Source organism: Schistocerca piceifrons, chromosome 2, assembly GCF_021461385.2.
Source record: "Schistocerca piceifrons isolate TAMUIC-IGC-003096 chromosome 2, iqSchPice1.1, whole genome shotgun sequence".
Taxonomy (NCBI): Eukaryota; Metazoa; Arthropoda; class Insecta; order Orthoptera; family Acrididae; genus Schistocerca; species Schistocerca piceifrons.
Window position 1 is genome coordinate 547,110,391 of NC_060139.1, and position 20,700 is coordinate 547,131,090.

The 20,700-nt window shown below is 38.5% G+C and overlaps 1 protein-coding gene across 1 annotated transcript in view; it reads left to right on the forward strand.

The window, feature by feature from the left end:
- The window catches only part of LOC124777270 (RAD50-interacting protein 1), a 119,162-nt gene that overhangs the window by 47,013 nt on the left and 51,449 nt on the right, over positions 1–20,700 (forward strand). Inside the window, 5 exon segments of the mRNA XM_047252602.1 lie at positions 7,023–7,196; positions 9,019–9,150; positions 15,157–15,250; positions 15,252–15,323; positions 15,325–15,420. Of these exon segments, the coding sequence (XP_047108558.1) occupies positions 7,023–7,196; positions 9,019–9,150; positions 15,157–15,250; positions 15,252–15,323; positions 15,325–15,420 (568 nt within the window).

Genomic DNA, 20,700 nt, shown 5'->3' on the forward strand with positions numbered 1-20,700 from the left:
GAATTTGACAGAGCACTGAAAGTCGAAACAAGACCCAGGGAGAAGACAACATTCCGCTAGAACTACTGATAGCCTTGGGAGAACCAGCCATGACAAAACTCTGCCATCTGGTGATCAAGATGTATGAGACAGGCAAAATACCATCAGACTCCAAGAAGAATATAATAATTCCAATCCCAAAGAAAGCAGGTGTTGACAGGTCTGAAAATTACCGAACTAACTGTTTAATAAGTCACAGCTGCAAAATATTAACATGACTTCTTTACAGATGAATGAAACAACTGGTAGATGCTGACCTTGGGGAAGATCAGTTTGGATTCTGTAGAAATGTTGGTACATGTGAGGCAATACTGATCCTACGGCTTATCTTTTAAGGAAAGGCAAACCTACGTTTCTAGCATTTGTAGATTTAGAGAAAACTTTTGACAATGTTGACTGGAATACTCTCTTTCAAATTCTGAAGGTGGGAGCAGTAAAATATAGTGAGTGAAAGGCTATTTACAATTTGTACAGAAACCAGATGGCAGTTGTGAGATTCGAGGGGCATGAAAGGGAAGCAGTGGTTGGGAAGGGAGTGAAACAGGGTTGTAGCCTATCTCCAATGTTATTCAATCTGTATATTGAGCAAGCAGTAAAGGAAACAAAAGAAAAATTTGGAGTAGGAATAAAAATCCACGGAGAAGAAATAAAAACTTTGAGTTTCGCTGATGACATTGTAATTCTATCAAAGACAGCAAAGGGCTTGGAAGAGCAGTTGAATGGAATGGATAGTGTCTTGAAAGCCGGATGTAAGATGAACGTCAACAAAATTAAAATGAGGATAATGGAATGTAGTCGAATTAAATCAGAATCTCAGATGATCCTGAGGGAATTAGATTAGGAAATGAGACACTTAGAGTAGTGGATAAGTTTCGCTATTTGGGGAACAAAATAACTGATGATGGTCGAAGAAGAGAGGATATAAAATGTAGACTGGCTATGGCAAGGAAGGCATTTCTGAAAAAGAGAAATTTAACATCGAGTATAGATTTAATTGTCATGAAGACTGTTCTGATGGTATCTGTACAGGAGTGAAACATGGATGTCAAATGTTTTAGACAAGAAGAGAATAGAAGCTTTTGAAATGTGGTGCTACAGAAGAATGCTGAAGATTAGATGGGTAGATCACATAACTAATGAGGAGGTACTGAGTAGAATTGGGGAGAAGAGGAATTTGTGGCAAAACTTGACTAGAAGAAGGGATTGGTTAGTAGGTCACATTCTGAGGCATCAAGGGATCGCCAATTTTGTAATGGAGGGAAGCGCTTAGGGTAAAAATCGTCGAGGGAGACCAAGAGATGCATACACTAAGTAGATACAGAAGGAAGTAGGCTGCAGTAGTTACACAGAAGTGAAGAAGCTCATACAGGATAGAGTAGCATGGAGAGCTGCAACAAACCAGTCTCTGGACTGAAAACCACAACAACCACATCATACTTATGTAGGTTTACATGTGACTTGATGTTAACACTTCTGAAATTCAGAATGGTTTATGGGCTTTGTGTGACAGACATCAGAAGTCTTATGGACAAGTTCTTTGTATGCACAATGGCCGAAGATTGTTGTTTTGGTATAGTTGTCATTCACATATATGTTTATTGACTTGATGTGCTTGATAATCAGAGAATGTGTGGTTACAGTTGTACTGGGTGATCAAAAAGTCAGTATAAATTTGAAAACTTAATAAACCACGGAATAATGTAGATAGAGAGGTAAGAATTGACACACATACTTGGAATGACATGGGGTTTACCTCAGTCCGTGCGATTATTGGCTTTGGGGTTACCTGAAGTCGCAAGTGTATCGTGATCGGCCGACATCTCTAGGGATGCCGAAAGACAACATCCGACGCCAGTGCCTCACCATAACTCCAGACATGCTTTACAATGCTTTTCACAACATTATTCCTCGACTATAGCAATTGTTGAGGAATGATGGTGGACATATTGAGCATTTCCTGTAAAGAACATCATCTTTGCCTTGTCTTACTTTGTTATGCTAATTATTCCTCTTCTGATCAGATGAAGTGCCATCTGTCTGACATTTTTTGAACTTTTGTATTTTTTTGGTTCTAATAAAACCCCATGTCATTCCAAGCATGTATGTCAATTTGTACCTCTCTATCTACATTATTCCATGATTTATTCAGTTTTCAAATTTGTACTGACTTTTTGATCACCCAGTATTTTGCATGGTGTTATTTTGCATCATATGAGTATGCTCTTCATTATAGAATACTCATAGACTCTTAAAAATGTTTCATACTGTGAGCATGATAAAATTTAGCAGGAATTATGCATGATTTAGCTATCTGAATATTTTGGGAGTGTAGGGTATTATTTTTATTGTTCTTTATATTATATTACATTGTTTAGTTACCATTTTACCTGTTTTAACCTTTTTTATGTAAATAATAATTGGCTTTTGAATTTGGTGTAGTCCCATAGAAATAAAAATGGTGAGTGATCTTTTTGAGACTCATTTTACTTGCTACTATTATATGTTATGTTCTTACAGTAAAGCTCTGTTTCTAACATCATCCACATTTTATGAAAGTAACAGCACTAACAGAAAATCACTTTCTGCAATAAATTATATGTTAACTTTTAAGTTATATACATTAATAAAGTACACCGTTATCATGATGAGATAGTTTGTATAAAAGATTAAAGTTCCACATTGACACCAACATTGTTAATGAACTTATACAAATATTTGAGAATAGTGTCACTGATTGTGCCATGTCTCATCCACAGTAAATGTCAAGACATGTTATTCTGTCAAATCTTGAAAAGGATGATATTTGAGGTCTGTCCAACAATTGGATCATTTTCTTCCTGAGCAATCATAAAAAAACAGTGAGCGTCAGGCACACTAATGTCAACCTGCATACTATTTCTGAACACTTATCAGAGTATAATCTATTTAAATATGGTGTATCTGAAGGATAAGTAATGGGATCAGATCTATTGAAAGGGGAAAGTAAGGAAGAATTACAACAATCAGTAAACAACATCACAAAATTATTTAGTAACGGAGCACAGAATAATCAACTTTTAATAATTAATTTTTTTACTGTCATACAAAAATTTCACAATGCTCTGAGTAAGAATATGTACATCCTATTTTTCTTTATGAATGATGAACCAGTTGGTAACAGTACAGAAACCAAATTCTTGGAATTATGGCTGCAAATCAATGTAAAGTGGAATAAGCATATAGAATATCATAATGCAAAACTGAACAAGACATTCTACCTTCTTCGCTCACTAAAATCCTGCTGTAGAGAGAAAACAGCAAAGAATGCACATCATGCCTACTTTCATTCACATCTTAAATATAGGATCACATTTTGAGGAAATTCTAAAACAGCTGCCAGCACATTCCAACTTTTAAAAAAGGGCCATTATAATTATTTTTTATGTGAACCTTGAGACGCGTGTAAAGCTCCGTTTGAGATCTGTGGCATTCCTACTTTACTGTGTATCTACAATATGTAAACCCTTATATTCTTTCAAATAAATGTAATATATAAGGACATTATATTGTTTAATATTCATAATCATTTTACAGGACAAAACAAAAACTTACATATAGTCCTGTCATCATATCCATGTGCTAAAGTGGCAACATGGGAGTTAAACTTTATAATAAACTTTTTAAAAGCATGAAAACAAATACTGAGGTCAAAATTCTTAGAAAATTTTTATATTCATATTTACAGCATCACTGCTTTTACTCCATTGAACAATATTTGAATATATGAAGTCCATTAGGTAAATATTTAAAAGTATGAAGTGAAGTGTATTGCGTGTAATTTCATACACATTTGTGCAGAAATCACTTTCAACTATGCACTTACAAACTGATTTGTCCAGTGTCTTATGCATAATAAGCTGCTTTTGTAGACAAGGAGCTTGGTTAAAATACAATACAATACAATGCTCAGACTTATGCTGGTAATATTCATCATGCCAGAAATGCAGTCCAATTTAAAAATTTGAATCATATGGTAGATTACCCTTTTTAATCTTGTGGCAAGGTAGTATGATATTTGTACGTTGTGTGAGCATCTCATAGACCCGCCTTATGGATGTGATGTTATTTTACTCATTTGTAGAATTTTCAATACATTGGTTATATGTAGTTATCTAAAGTTACTTGCTGTACCAGGATATGAATTCAGATACCTGCTTTTGAGGCAATACACTAACAATTGCACATGTCATAGTCCACCTCAAATCTTTAACTCCCCACAGGCTTAGTAACATTATTTTACAACATAACAAAGGCTTTTCAATGACACTACAGGACCAGCAATATTGGGAGAATCATTATATTGGGTGCTGTGGATTCTCAGTATCCCCATCACTATACAGAGATGACATTATTTTTTTCTGCCCTTATGAAGTGTATGCAGTGCTGATTAATTGTGCAAGTGTGATGGACCAGGGAGTTAAACACGCAATTTACTGCTGCAAAGTGTAGAGTACGATTTCTTTTGTGATCTGTGTCAAGTAGAAATTTGTGGATAAATACACACATAAAAAAAGAAGTTTTGCATCACCCCGGTTCCGAGAACTCTTGAAGACAGATGTTGACTGTGGATATTGTATCACAGACACAGTCCCGTTGACTGTTCAGAGATGTCACTAAACCTGCCCAAAGATGTAAACAACCATGAATGAGCAGTGCCTGTTAGACAAAGGGGGTCTGGCAGCTGATCAGTTCCAGTCATTCCACCAGGAAGGAGGTTCACAGCTCATGTTGTCTGTATTTCAACCATGCCTAGATGGTAAATACCACAGTTCGATTGCGTCCGCATTGTTACTTTGTGTCAGGAAGGGCTCTCAACAAGGGAAGTGTCCAGGCATCTCAGAATGAACCAAAGCGATGTTGTTCAGACGTGTAGGAGATACAGAGAGAGACAGGAACTGTCGATGACATGCCTTGCTCAGGGTGCTCAAGGGCTATTACTGCAGTGGATGACCGCTACCTATGGATTATGGCTCGGAGGAACCCTGACAGCAACACCACTATGTTGAATAATGCTTTTCATGCAGCCACAGGATGTCATGTTACGACTCAAACTGTGCATAGGCTGCATGATGCACAACTTCACCCCCGACATCCATGGAAAGGTCGTCTTTGCAACCATGACACCATGCAGTGTGGTACAGATGGGCCCAGCAACATGCTGAATGGACTGCTCAGGATTGGTATCAAGTTCTCTTCACTGATGAGTGTCGCATATGCCTTCAACCAGACAATCGTCGGAGATGTGTTTGGAGGCAACACGGTCAGGTTGAATGCCTTAGACACAGTGTCCAGTGAGTGCAGCAAGGTGGAGAGTCCCTGCTGTTTTGGGGTGGCATTATGTGGGGCCGACGTACACCACTGGTGATCATGGAAGACTCCGTAACGACTGTACGATACGTGAATGCCATCCTCCAACTGGTAGTGCAGCCATATTGGCAGCATATTGGCGAGGCATTCGTCTTCATGGACAACAATTTGCGCTCCCCATCACGCACATCTTGTGAATGACTTCCTTCTGGATAACAGCATCGCTCAACTATAATGGCCAGCATGTTCTCCAGGCATGAACCCTTTCGCACATGCCTGGGATAGATTGAAAAGGGCAGTCTATGGATGATCTGACCCACCAACCACTCTGAGGGATCTATGCCGAATCGCCGTTGAGGAGTGGGACAATCTGGACCAACAGTGCCTTGATGAACTTTTGGATGGGATGCCACGATGAATACAGGCATGCATCATTGCAAGAAGACGTGCTACTGGATATTAAGAGGTACTGGTGTGTACAGCAATCTGGATCACCATCTCTGAAGGTCTCGCTGTATGGTCATACAACATGCAATGTGTGGTTTTCATTAGCAATAAAAAGGGCAGAAATGATGTTTATGTTGATCTCTATTCCAATTTTCTGTGCAGGTTCTGGAACTCTCAGAACCAAGGTGATGCAAAACTTTTTTTGATGTGTGTATGTTTCTTGTAGTTTTTAGGTCTTATGTGTATTGGAAGTTTGATATTGTCTCTAAGAAAATTAGAAGTATTTTCAAGATTTGGTTTCTTGGCAGAGGCATCATAGTACTGAATAATTATGTACAACTGAGGATATTTGTTGGAGCTGGATTGTCATCACCATGGATCTGTCATTATCAATGTTGAAACAACATAGAGAGAATGTTGTACACAAAAATATATCACTATGTGTGATATGAACACTGTTAGGATAAGAGAATGCCCCATTTATTTCATAATGACATTACAAATCAGGGAAAATTGTTATGATGTGTGAGTGACGTGTTTTCTTTCTTCATAAAGTGCCCAGTTCAGTTTATGTTACCCTCAGAAATTTCAATAAAGAGCTTATAGATGTGTTAGTAGTGTCATATGTATGGACATGACACTGGTGTTCGTAAACAGAATACCAAACGAAGAGTGGAAAGAAACAATGTTATCTTTCACAGTACTGGTAACAGTAAAACTGCTTTGGAGAGTTAGAAGCTAAAAACTCCAAGTTTTGAAAATGTATTTGTGTTTGTTACAATAAGCAAGGGGCTTTAGCAAAATCAGAGATCCTAATGAACATATGTACGCATTTGGCTGGGCATTGTTTGATACTTGAAGGATCATATTGGTTGCTCAACACCCTTACATGATTAACAACAGCAGTGAGTAATATTTTCTTGTCCTAAGTTGTGATTGCACTGTGCCACCTGATAACAGTCTCTTTTCAGTGTAATGTGGAGCACTTCTTATGCATGAAAGCAGCATATTTTAGTTGGAACAGTGTTCACAGCCACCTCTGATTTCGTAAATGATAACATTCAGAAGTTTGTAAATTGTATTTTTGAAAATGTATTGATACTTTAACAATCAGCATAGTTTTCTCAATGTACAAAATGCAGTTTTGATGATACATGTATAATAACGAGTAATAAATATTTTTGTTACAGTTGCAATCTAGAAAGTTCTGTGACAGAGAAGGATGACCATAGAAGCATACAGCTCTTCCGTTCACTCTGTGAGCTTAGTGACCAAATTAATTCATCAAAATGCAGTCACCTACTGTCATATCTGCATGAGACAATCAACTTTTGGCACAATTTATTGAAAGACAAGTTGTCTGTGTGAGTATACTTGAACATGTGAATGTCAGAAATTATGCTGTGGGTTTTTGTACAGTGTAAGTAATGCAAAGGAATGTAATTACGTTGTTTGCATGACTAGTCATAATACATATAATTAAATGAAGGTGAACTTTTTTGTCATTAATATGAGCAGAGAGTTTGTCAAAAAAGAAAGGAAAACAAGCAATTCAGGTAGCCCCATTAGAGGTGGACAGGCAGCACAGTAATGAATGGTAATGCTAACTTTTTACAAATATTAATGCCGTTGTGTACTTAATTGGGATGTTTTAAATTGATTTGTACTGAAAGAGCTGCCCTCCACCAGGCTTCAGTGTTTTCTCCAGCCCCTCCCCATTCTTCATAACATTCGTGTTCAGCCTGTGATGCCATTCCACATATCTGAAAATTAGTACTGGGCTAGTGGCATGTATAATAATATAAGATGCCTTCAGTTACCGTCATCTGTCATGGGCACTAGATGTAGATAATACTCTCAACAGTAGTTGCTTCTCAGAAACAATGTAGAGCCCTTCAAGTACCTAGAATTACAGGCTTCAATAACTTATTGATCAGGATTTTTAAAGTTTCTTCATAGTACTTGCTTTTTTCAGCCTTCCCATGTATAAGATGTGCTGTTAGTTGAATATGCTTATGGTATATGAACATTCAGTGATCGATATTAAAGTCTCCTGCAGCAGTTGTCACCATTGAACCAGTGACTTGGAGTGCAGCAAGCTATCCCTATGGAATCCATAAATCCTATGGAATCTCTGTGGACAGAAGCTCATATTGTATCTCATGTAGCAAAATAGTGTAAAAAATAAGTATGTTTGTGTTCCGTGTTCCATTGCTGCCTAACTAACTGAAGTCAAACATTTACTTAGTTTTCAACAAGATCAACAGAAATTGTTAGAGAAAATGCCCTAATACTTTCCAATGTTCTGATGAAAAATGATATGAAATGTAATTCAGGTTGTTAATATGAGTGTTTTATGCAAACCAGTTTCTGCAGGCTAAAAGATTTTGACATGGTAAGAGGCACATGTGGCTTGTGACACTCTTCTGTAAAAATTTGTAAAGAACTACTTTGATGTTTATTATTAAGATCAGGCACTGTCAATGCAGCCTCAGTGCACAGGGGTTGAAAATGAACCTGTAAGGTTTGAAACTAATATAAATACTGGAATTGTTGACAGAATCATTAACAAACACTGTAAGAAATTTAATGAAGTTGCTGGTTCCCTGTCAACAAAATGTTGAAAACTGAAAAAAAAAATCATTGTATTCCCTTGGTACATGCAGCTGGAACTCTTGCTACCTGGACTCTCAGAGAGATGCTGAAACCAATTCAAATCCCCCGGTTGAATAGTTTTACACATAGCATCTTGACACATTGAGTTCTCATAAACACACTCATTTTGCCCCAGCCCAGCTTTGTACACAACATGATGAGCACACAGTCCAAAAATCCAAGAACAGAAAAAAATAGCTTTTTTCATCTGATGTAAACAAATTGTTGTATGTAAATAACATTAAAGAGGAGTGAACAGTTACTGCTCAAGAATAAAATTGTTGAGATAATGCCCGTGCCAGCAGTATGTCAGAGGGGTTATAATTAATATTATTGCAGATACTTAGAAAGTGATATACTTAAAAGAAAAGAGGAATCTAAGTAAAATACAGTAGGTGAGGCAGACAACATGTCAGTAGCTTTTGAGCCCCATGTCCACTTAACCTTTATTTGATATCTTTATTCATTTTATTGTAATCATCGTTACTGATATTTTTAAATGTACCATGCTCATGCCTTGTAATTTTTCAGTGAATTCGATGAGGTGTTGCAGTCACTAAAATGGCCCTTTATAAACACCAGTTTGCTAGTTGCAACTCCACCTCCAGAAGTAACACAGAAGTTCCAGCAGTTGACTGAGTACCTGTTGCATTTGCAGTTACCGTATCCTTCAGGAATTCAACAGTGCTAGTTCTATAATTTAAATGTGAACTGTCACTAAAATGTAAGTATGAAAACAGTAGGAATTGGAAGATGTTCAATGATTTTCACTAAATACTCAAAATTTTTGAAATAAATAAATACATATTGCTGTTGGAGCTCTTTGGTGGCTTAAAAAAAGGAACAAGCTTTTATTTGCAAAAAATTAGTAATTACATTAATTACCCATGGACCTGTATGTATATGATTAGATAAATATTCTGCAGCTTGTCCTGATAGATAAATAGCAGTAATACTGGGAATAGATTGCAGAAACAGGGAACATGCATGAAAACCCCACCATTCCTAAATGATCATCATATTTGGTTACTGTGATGATAGTCATCAATGAGCAGCTTCTTGGGCATCTGCTGTGCCCCATTAGCATTAAGTTTGTATAGCCCGTTTCTCTGAGAAATGTTGAAAACTAAACATGAATAGAAATTAACGTTTGAAAGGAGTGACTGAGGAATGAATGCAGAGCACATCGCTTGTACTAAAATTGTGATTTGGTGCTTAGTTAATAATCCATATAAACTGATAGGCTAATTTGGTTGCAATTGAATGATCAGAATTCAACTAGCCATATCATAAGCTTCAGAGGAACTGAAGAAGCACTCTCAAGTTTTTGTGTAGTTGTCACCTCACTTTCAGTTATTTAAGAGATTAAATAAGGTGGTTGACAGTTTATTTCAAGACTTGTTAGGAAACTCCTGGAATGATTGTTGTACCAGCAGTTATGTTTGCATCAGGACGTGTTCGAGGGGAGGACTGTGTGTGTCACTCATTCAGGGCCAAGGTAATAATTGAGTAAATCTGATTTGATTCCCTCTGACTTTTCACTTGGCACATTTAGTTCATGTTATCTCACTCGTAGATCATATACATTCTGTGGACGTGCTTTCTTTTTACTATTGTGTTTGACATCAGCACTTCATGTTCTGAAATGGTAGCAGAATGATTTCCAGTTTATCATACTGATTCTCTGCTGGACACTGTGCCAGAAAATGTTATAATAATAAAGATTGATTTATTATTATTATTATTATTATAGCATCATGGAGTATATTAATGATAATAATTATAATAATAATAATATAATAAATAACACAACCTAAGATCACCCTGATCTGATGTTAGTATGGCACAATCAAAGAAGCCACACAGAAATTTCGAAATAGTTCAAAAAGTTGTTAATAGATGGCATTGTAATCGCAATGCGTAGGGCTTATAAATAATGCTTCACTGCCCAGAGTGATCAGTTCACCACCGAAATGTGAAATCAGGCTAGCATACCAAAGGAAGAGATTGAAATCATGTATTTAATTCAACAACATGTTTTTCTGGTACAGGAATACCACACGTTAGAACAAAGTCTTGTGGCAACAAGGTGCAGTTTTCATACATGATTTAGTGTTCCAAAAAGGATCTGGTGCGAAAACTATTCACAAGGTCTTTGCAAAATTGCGACAGACAGGCAGCATGGTTAGTGATCTACCAGGGAATGTTGGCTCCAGCTAAACTCTAGTTACTCCTGAAAATGCCACCACAGTTTCTGCAATTATTCAGAAAAATCCAAGGAAATCCATCCAAAGAATTGCAGCAGAGACAGGTTTGAAGCAATTGAGCCAGAAAATACAGACAGATCCTATAACTGTTTCCATTCAAAATCCAAAGGCATTAAGCTATATCTGTACCAGCTGCATGTCAGAGGGCTGACTTTGCGAAACAGACTCTCATAATGATTGATAATGAAGAATTTGATGTTGGCTGAATCCGGTTCACAGATGAAGTACACTTCCACTTGAACGGAGTCATGAATGAACAAAACTAGCTATTTTGGTGTTCCATAAATCTCTGTTTGTGTGAAGTGAAACCAGTGAATACTCCCAGAGTTTCTGTTTGGGCTGTGATATGCAGCAGAGGCATTATCATTATTTTTATCATGCGAGAAACAATCACTAGGGACTGTTTCATTGCAATTTTTGAATAATCTGTCACCACACATTGGACAATCGGCCAGGGACCGAGTAGTTTGTGCAAGATGGGTACACACCTCATCACAGTGAAAAGGTGTTTTGCTTTTATGAACACAGAGGGAATAGAGTCATTGTGTTGAATTATTGCAAATTTACTGGTGCAGGGATGGATTGGCCTCCATATTCACCCAATTAGCTTCTGTATGACTACTTTTTGTGGGGCACATTGATAGACACTGTCTGCCGGAACCATCCCACCATTTTCCGGACGAGCTTGAAGTTCCAATCCAGGTGGTATCTGAATCCATTTCCATTGAGACACTACAGGACGTGATGGCAAGTTTCTTTGTTCATTTGCACATATCTGTACTGCAAGTGGTGGACATTTTGAAAATATTGTTTGATTGCAAAGACTGCTTGCAGAGGTCAGTTTAATTATGTGTGTTGATACTGTACAAGCTGCACAGCACAAAAAACCATCAGTTAGCAACTTTTCAAACTATTTTGAAACTTCTGTATAAAATTCTTACAGCTTTCACAATATATACACCTTTTGTTGCACTCGTCTATCTTAATTTTCTAGATATTTAATTTTGAAATCAGGGACTGCTTCACTGGTCACCCTGTAAAAGATAAAGGGGGAAGGGAATATTACTATAGGGTAAGGGCGGAGAGCTTAATGTAAAATGCCTCTCTCAGAGAGAACTGCTTATGCGTACAAGGAGAGTCCATCATCAATATTGCATATTGATATCTCTCACAGCTTCACAAGTTGTATAGTGATGTTCCCACACCATTACTCCACCACCACCACCTTCTATATTTCAGCAGTTAAAAGTATGTACAGAATGTAGTGAGTTCCTTGTGGCCAGTGTACTTTCAGACCAGTCTGTAATCTGATTGTGGCTTGGAAATGGGTGCATTACATCAGTGATTCATGGCACCTTAAAAAGGTATGTCATTGTTCATTACATACACTGATGAGCCAACACATTATGACTGCCTGCTTAATAGTATGTGGGTCATCCTTTTGAACAATACAGCAGTCATCCTGCATGGCATGGATTCAACAAGTCCTTAGTTTTTTTCTGGAGGTATGTAGCACCAGGTATCTGTGCACATCTGATTTGATTTCCTCTGGCTTTTCACTTGGCACATTTAGCTCATGTTAGCTCACTCTTAGATCATGTACATTCTGTCGACATGATTTTGTTTTAGTACTGTGTTTGACATCACAACACGATCACGTGATTCCTGTAAATTATAGTTTGGTGGTTTGTTGAACAGCTATCCACCTGTAAGATGCACTCATGTTGGGGAAGAAATCAAGCATGAAGGGGTGCAGGTGGTCTGCAATAATGTTCACATAGTCCACAACTGCCATGGTAGCTTCGATTACTACCATAGGTTCCATGGAAGTCCAGATGAATGTCACCAGTAGCATAATACTGCTCTCCACTGGCCTGTGGTCATGGCACAGTGCTTGTTTTGAGTAATCATTCACCTGGATGGCAGCACGTCTGGACTTGACCACTAACCTGTTGTAACAAGAAAGATGACTCATTTGTCCGGGCAACAAAAACTGCCAGAAAAAAATAGTTCACCCTTTTAGAGGTTTCCATTTGCTCAAGATTTATTGTTGCAACAGTGCATATGGAGTACATGAAACCATTACATTTACAGATGAATAGCACAGGCAGTTCTGAGGTACCGTGCTGAAACACCCATATTAGTATGTGGTGTAGTCCCTATGCAGCAATGCAGACGCTGACTCCGGCATCCAGTCAATCTTACAGGTGGCGAATACTGACTGGAATATATTATGATATGCCAACTCAAACTGCTCACATAGTTCTATAAGAGTTGTTGGTTGATGAGTCACAAGAGTCACTCCTCGTCCCTTCATATCCCACACTTGCTCGATTGGAGACAGGTCCACAGATTGTGCTGACCAGGTAGTTGCTGCACATCATGCAAATCACATTGAGTTTCAGAGGCAGTGTGTGGATGAGCATTGCCCTGTTAGGACAAAACATCTCTTTCCTGTTGCAAGAACAGCAAAAAATGGGTCTCATAGCCTTCTGCATGTACAAAATGCTTGTTAGCATCTCCTCCAGAAACATCAAAGGTGAAGGTGAACGAGAGTTGTAGCTTATTGCACACCAGATAACAGGGCCTGTGGAGGAGGGGGGATGGGGGGCATGTCAGTGTGTCTTGGACAAATGCCCTCTATGAGACAGCACTGTCCCACTGCTAATAACTGGCTTGCAACATGTCTAGGCTCAGAAGCTCTCTTATCTGTGCTGTGGTAGCTGTACAGCTTGCCACTGCTACCCTTACAATACAACAATCATGGTGGGCATATGTGCTGCATGGACGTCCAGAACTTCATCTACTGCGCGAGAATGTTCACGTGACCACTGATACCAGGACTGTTGCGTAACTAATGCAGTATGCCCAACTTGTGTGGCCATTCTCTGAAATGATCTTCCTGCCACTGGGAAGGCCACAATTTCACCCCTTTAAAACTTGCTGAATTGGCTGGGGGAAGCAAGAGTGCATTTCCAGCTCATGGTTGCCTGCTTGCTTCACACATTTGTACTACACTGAGCCTTCTAGCTGTGAGCATTCCCTATTAAAGGATAGATACAAATGGCACTCCCGTAACTATGTCAATATGCTATCTGTTGTCGGACGATGTTGAAATCAGTATCAGTACTTCTACTTTCCTCCAAGTGGCAAATGCCACCATTGGATCAAAATCAATCTCATCTTTTAAGGTGTACAATTTTTTTTTCTTCCAGCAGTGTATTTCTATTGATCCAGGATCCAATATCTTTGATCCCATGCCCACTGTAGTTGCAACTGACTGTGTTGTTGGGTCAAAGTGGGATCATGTAGGGATCATCTGCTGTGGAATCCCATGTTCAATAGTGCGTGCTGAACTTTATGCTCTGAAACACCTGTGCCTACATCAGCATTTCACTGTGTCATCAGGTATTCAGTTGTGCAGTGGGTAGTGGTTATAAGGTGTGGGTTCATGGTGTACTGTTTGGTTGCATGACATGTATGTTAGTTGTCTGCAGCTCTCAGTAGGCAATTTGCCTTGAATCATGGTGATTGATGCTGTTGCAGTGTTCAGTGCAAGTTGCTGGGAAAACGTATTGACAATCACATCATGGTTTTAGAGGGGGACAGTGGCCCCTCTGAGGGGTTGTGACACTTGTATTACACAATATGAGTTATGACTGACTGTTGACTTGAGCCTGTGATACATCCTGGAGATGACACACTTAGGTACATGAAGAATGTGGATGATCTGTATTTGTGTCCAGACTTCTTCCAAGAGAAGACAGAAAACCCTTAAATATTCTGTAGATGATCAACAACATTATAACACCAATTTATGCACCCATATCACAGTTTTAATTACTTCCTCATATGTTTCAAAGATGTCTTGTGAATACATGTGTAGTATTTGTGGTCACTCACTTCTTGTTAAAGCTATGGAATCTTTTGCATTGTATACAAACATCCTTCCTTTGAATTTATCTGTAACTGTTTGTTACTTTCAGTTTTGGCATATTTTACTGCATTTGATTGCATTTTTTTTCATAACAGAACCAAACAAAGTTGCTTTAATTTAATCATTATTTTTTCCTCTCCTTTTGTTCTTCATGTGTGAAGTGTTATTATTTTCCCCTTTGCCCATACCTTTTCTTCCATTCCCTTCTTAAGTATAGTTTGACTCATTTGCACATTACATTCTTTTTATGTATACTACTGCACTTGAAGCTAAATTTAAATTATGTGATGCTACTCATTTATGTTTAATGGCAGTTAAAACTTCTCAATGGACTGTAAACAGTATTCAGTTTTCATTACTTGTGGTATAATCAGCTCCAGCTTTAGTATTGTGGATAACAAACAATGTTTCACCTAGCATTAGTATAATGCCTGAATAATTTGTTTTTCCTTAATGTCTGTCCAGAACAAATATGAAAACACACAAAGTCACATCTTCAGTTGCTATTGACTTTGAACCTCTCTCACTCCCTCTCTCCCTTTTGTTACGACCTCTGAGAAAAACGATTCATGTTTCATTTCTATGGCACAAGGCAAACCAATAGACCTGATAAACCTGAGTGGTTTTTCTCCCCAAATATTGACATGGATTCGAGACCATGAGAAGTTTGTAAATCAGTGGGTACAACCAGTATACAACAGTAATGGATTATCTCACATTTCAGCAAAGGTGAGTATTGAGAACTTCCAACTGTTAGAAATTTGACTCGCCAGTAACCATACACTTTTAATAACATTTGTTCCATGCTGCATTTAATTTTGAGGAAACTGATTCAATCGTTTGGCAATGTGCTTCACATTTAACTGAAAAACCATATTTCATTGCTTCATTGGCTGGTCCATAATGAGAAAAGATACAAAGATGAACTACATTGAAATAATCTCTATCATGCCAAGCTCCACTGCTGATTGACACTTACATTTATGATTACTGAAAACCACCACAGTTGTATTAACCCACATTTATTGTATCATGACCGGTTTCGTTCCTTTAGAACAGTGTCAGGTTGCTGAGTTGCGCCAATACCTGAATGTAAAAAGACAAAATTCAGAAACATTGATAACATAAATACTCTGCCTACTGTCTGGTGGAAGCATGGTGAATAGTAAGTGCATGCTACATGGCATGCTGTGCACTGTAGCCTGTCCAGACAGTCACATGCACTTATTGCTCACCATATTTCTGCAAGGCAGTTGGCAGAATGTTTATGCGAACATCATTTCTGGATTTTGTTTGTGACATTGTCTACGACAATCAGACCTTGTATATCATGACATTGGCACAACTCCGCAACCTGATGATGTTCTAAAGGAACAAATCCAGTTGTTACACAATAAATTTGTGTTGACAACTGTGGTTCTTTTCATTAATATTACAGGACTACATTGTTAGTTGCTTATTCTTTCTATTTATACAAAATATTTGTTAATTATTAAGTCAAATTAGCAGATACAAAAAATATTCATTGAAATTGGTCTTATTTTTTACTACCATGTGGTGCACCCTGTTAAGCAACAGCATGGAGAATGAGATTAGTTAGAAATAACAGAACTGTCCGAGGATTTATTAGACGACAGCATCCAGTCATAACAATATCTGTGGGTGCTCATATTTGCTTGACATTGCTGTACAATGTGATTTCCTTTGGAACAATAATCTATAGTGTTATAAGACCTCAAGTTTATGAGCATAAAATGGGCAGAAAAAGCCAGCTGTGAGTAGTGTTAACATTCATATTTTGGAATATGAAAACAGGATGATGAGAATCAGGCATTCCAACTATTCACTGCATCCTTAATATTCAACAAACTTCATGGATTTTTTGACACAGTCATTGCCTTTTTAGGGAAAAATCTTGCAGAAGAAGCTGCAAATGTGAGGAAAGACACTATAGAACTTAATGGCACAGCCTAAACTCTCATAAACATAAATTATATGCATTTGTACCCACATCTGAGTGGTTGTAAAATATGTTCCAACAGTCATCTTGCTCTAAACATGCATGTAGTGCATGACTGCTTTTAAGAAGTTAGGAACCAGTTACTAAATGCAAACAAAAACTATATGTTTGACCACAGACTGTTCACAAAAATAAGCCATTATCACACTTCGAAAAATGTACACAGTCTTTTCCTTCCATGTTCTGTTAATGAATTGAGAAAACTTGGAAACGGTAGTACAGTAACAAAATCACCTTTGAAAGTTGGGTTTGGACATATGCAGGGTGACACAGAAAAACAGGATCATTTCCACAGTCCAATAAAACTAGAAGCGATGAAGGAAAGAAATTGCATTCATAGTAATTGAAACGTTACAACTTTGCCACTTATGAAACATTGATGGCATTTATCATTTTTTTTTTTTTTTTCAAATTATGTCGTTTAGATGGCATCCTCCTGTATGAATACATTCGTGAAATCCGCTATTGTGATTCCTCATTGACCACTGCAGCATTTCAGCTGGGATACTGTTTTTAACTCATCCAGGTTTCTTGGTTGAGTCATGTAGACTTCGTTCTTGATGTAGCCCTACAAGGAAAAATCACAAACGGATAAATCTGGCAATCTAGGGGGCCAGGGACTGTTACCAAATCGTGAGATCACACGGTTGCCAAACAATTCTCGCACATATGCCAATGATTGCCATGCAGTGTGCAATGTCGTTCCTCAGGCTTCTTGAACATATGGAAAGTTGTTCAATGCAGATGTAACAAAAGTTCGTAACATCTCCACGTAACGATTGATATTTACAATTATTGTGTTTCCCTGTTCATTTGCAAAAAAATATGATCCGATAATCCCATGTGATGAAACACCACATCATACTGTCACTTTACTAGCTTGCAAAGGGCACTCATGAATGTCATTAGTATTTGTGTTTGCCCAGTAACAGTAGTTCTGTTTATTCTCATAACCTGTGAGATGAAAATGTGCCTCATCTGACATCCACAACTGGTTTAGAAATTAATCATCATTGTTTATTTTTGTTATCATTTGTTGACAGAATCCTAATCGTAACCAGTAATTGTTGTCCTTCAATTGTTGCACCATCTGTAGTTTGTACGGATGAAATTTTAAAACGAGATGAAAAATTTTGTGAACACTCTCCCGAGACATTCCAACCACTGCTGCTTGCTTACGAAGTGAATGCCATGGGCTCTGTAAGACAGATTTGTGTACATCATCAATGTTTACTGGAGAACGCACACTTCTTGGTCGTCCTGTTGGTTTCTTCTTGAGGGCAGATTCAGTCTCTTCAAAGGTATTAATCCAACATTTTATCACTTGTTTCGACAGAATGGCATCATGATGTCCCTAAATTCTAAAAGCATCGAAACTCCCTCTGCACCGCTACCAAACTATCATTGTTTTTATAAAACATTTTTGTGGCTAACACATGCTGTTGTCCTGCTGAAATGGCAGACTGTTTACTCGCTAACTGTCATGAACCCGCAGCACTGCCACCTGCCCAAGGCTGCCACTACTCATGTCAAACATTCCCGTTATTCTGTGTCACCCTGTAGATGTCATGTAGAAGGAACCACCACCTCATAAATATTATGAAAATTCACAGAAGATGAGTTTCACGTGTTAAAGTACTTTTGGTCACTCAGTTCATTTTGAAGTCATGAGTACAGTTAAGCTCCACGGTCAATGAAATCTCTCTCTCTCTCTCTCTCTCTCTCTCTCTCTCTCTCTCTCTCTCTCTCTCTCTCTCTCCCCCCCCCCCCCTCCCTCCCTCCCTCCCTCCCTCCCTCCCTCTCTCTGCCTTTGTTTCTCTTTTTCTTTTATTCATTCATTTTTTCTTCCTTTGAGCAGAAAATGACTACTTGTTAATGAAGTCTGAAGTCTTACAGAGTTGGAATAGGAGTTTAGTCAGTGTAAACCAGTCATGAATAATATTTTACTCAATGGAAGAAGGTGCTACAGAAATTATATTGTTATTTAACTGGATAGATAAAAAAATCTACTGACCAAGCAGTGGCAGAACACACTCATAAAAGACTGTTGTGATTGGCAGGCTTTTGGAGCCAGTTCTAAGCCTAGGGGACTGATGACCTGAGATGTTAAGTCCCATAGTTCTTAGAGCCATTTGAACCATTTGAGAAGGAAATACTGTTTTTTGCGGACTGCAATGGACAAAATTTGAAAACCTGAGGACTTAAAGGTGAAGACAGGGTGATATGCAAGACAGAGATTACTACTAAAGCATTGTGCAGGAGGTAATAAGAGTGAGAAGCTAAGTGCATTGTATGTAACAGAGGTGGGAGGGGGCAGTGAAAAATAGATGGAAAAGACAATTAAAGATGTAGGAAATTAAAACAGAGTGAGGCAAAGCATAATTACAATGAAGAAAAGCTGAGACGGAAGAAATTAATGTAAATTAAGGCCAGATGGGTGGCGAGAACCAAGGACATGTTGTAGTGCTGGTTCCCCCTGCAGAGTTCTGAAAAACTGGTGTCTGGTGAAAGAATCCAGATGGCACATGTGGGGAAACAGGCACCGAAGTCACGAATGTCATGTTGTAGAGCATGCTCTGAACAGGATATTGTGAGTTGCCAGTGTATACCCTCTGCCTATGCCAATTCTTCCTAATGGATAATTTGGTAATAGTCATGCCAATGTAGAAGGCTGACCAGTGTTTCCTTAATAGCTGGTATATGACATGTATCATTTCCCTTTGACAGTATATGTTTTGCCAATTACAGGGCTATTACAAGTGGTGGTAGGAGGGTGCATGGGGCAAGTCTTGTAGCTGGGATGGTCACAGGAGTAGGAGCCATAGTGTAGGGAGATGGGTGCAGAGGGAGCATAGGGTCTGACAAGAATATTGCACGGATTGGGAGGGCAACAGAAGGCTATTGTAGATGTAGTGAGCAAAATCTCAGGCAGAATGGATCTCATTTCAGGGCATGATTTTAGGAAACCATGGCCCTGTTGAAGTAGCTGATTAACACATTCCAGACCAGGATAATACTGAGTTACCAATGGTGTGCTCCAAAGCTGTTTTGTGGAGGGATCAGCAGTACCAGGATTGCATGTGATAGCCTGGGAAATCTGCTTTTGAACTAGACTGGTGGGGTAATTACCTGCAGTGAAGGCTGAGGTGAGAATGGTGATGTATTGCTGTAAAGAGTCTGCGTCCAAACAAATATGTTTGCCTCAGATGCCAAGGCTGTATGGGAGGGAACATTTGACATGAAAAGGATGACAACTGTCAAAATGTGAGTACTGCTGTTTGTTGGTAGGTTTAATGTGGACGAACCATATAGCTCCTACCCCTGTGACTGTCCCCGCTGTAAGACTTGCCCTATGTACCTTCCTGCCATTACCTAAAATAGCCCTGTAACTGGCAAAACATATACTATCAAAGGAAATGACACATATCATATACAAGCTATTATGTAAATGCTGTTCGTAATTATCAATTACGATGAATGGGCAGAAGCACAGGGTATATGCTGGCAACTCACAATGTCCTGTTGTAGAGCATGCTCTGCAACATGACATTCGTGACCTTGGCACCTGTTTCACTACACGCACCATCTGGATTCCTCTCCCAGACACCAGTTTCTCAGAACTCCGCAGGTGGGAACTAGCACTACAACATGTCCTTGGTTCTCGCCACCCACCTGGCCTTACTTTACGTTAATTTCTTCCGTCTCAGCTTTTTGTCACTGTAACTACTCTTAGCTTCACTCTGTTTTAATTTCCTACATCTTTCAGTGTCTTTTCCATCGAGTTTTCACTGCCTCATCACACCTCTGTTATGTACAATGCACGTAGCTTCTCACTTTTATTAACTAGTGCGCGATGTTTTAGTAGTAATCTCTGTCTTGTATATTACCCTGTCTTCCACCTTTAAGCTCTCAGGTTTTCAAATCTTGTCTGATGCAGTCCCCAACAATCAGAATTTCCTTCTCATCCCCTTTGGTAAGTCTCCCTTGAC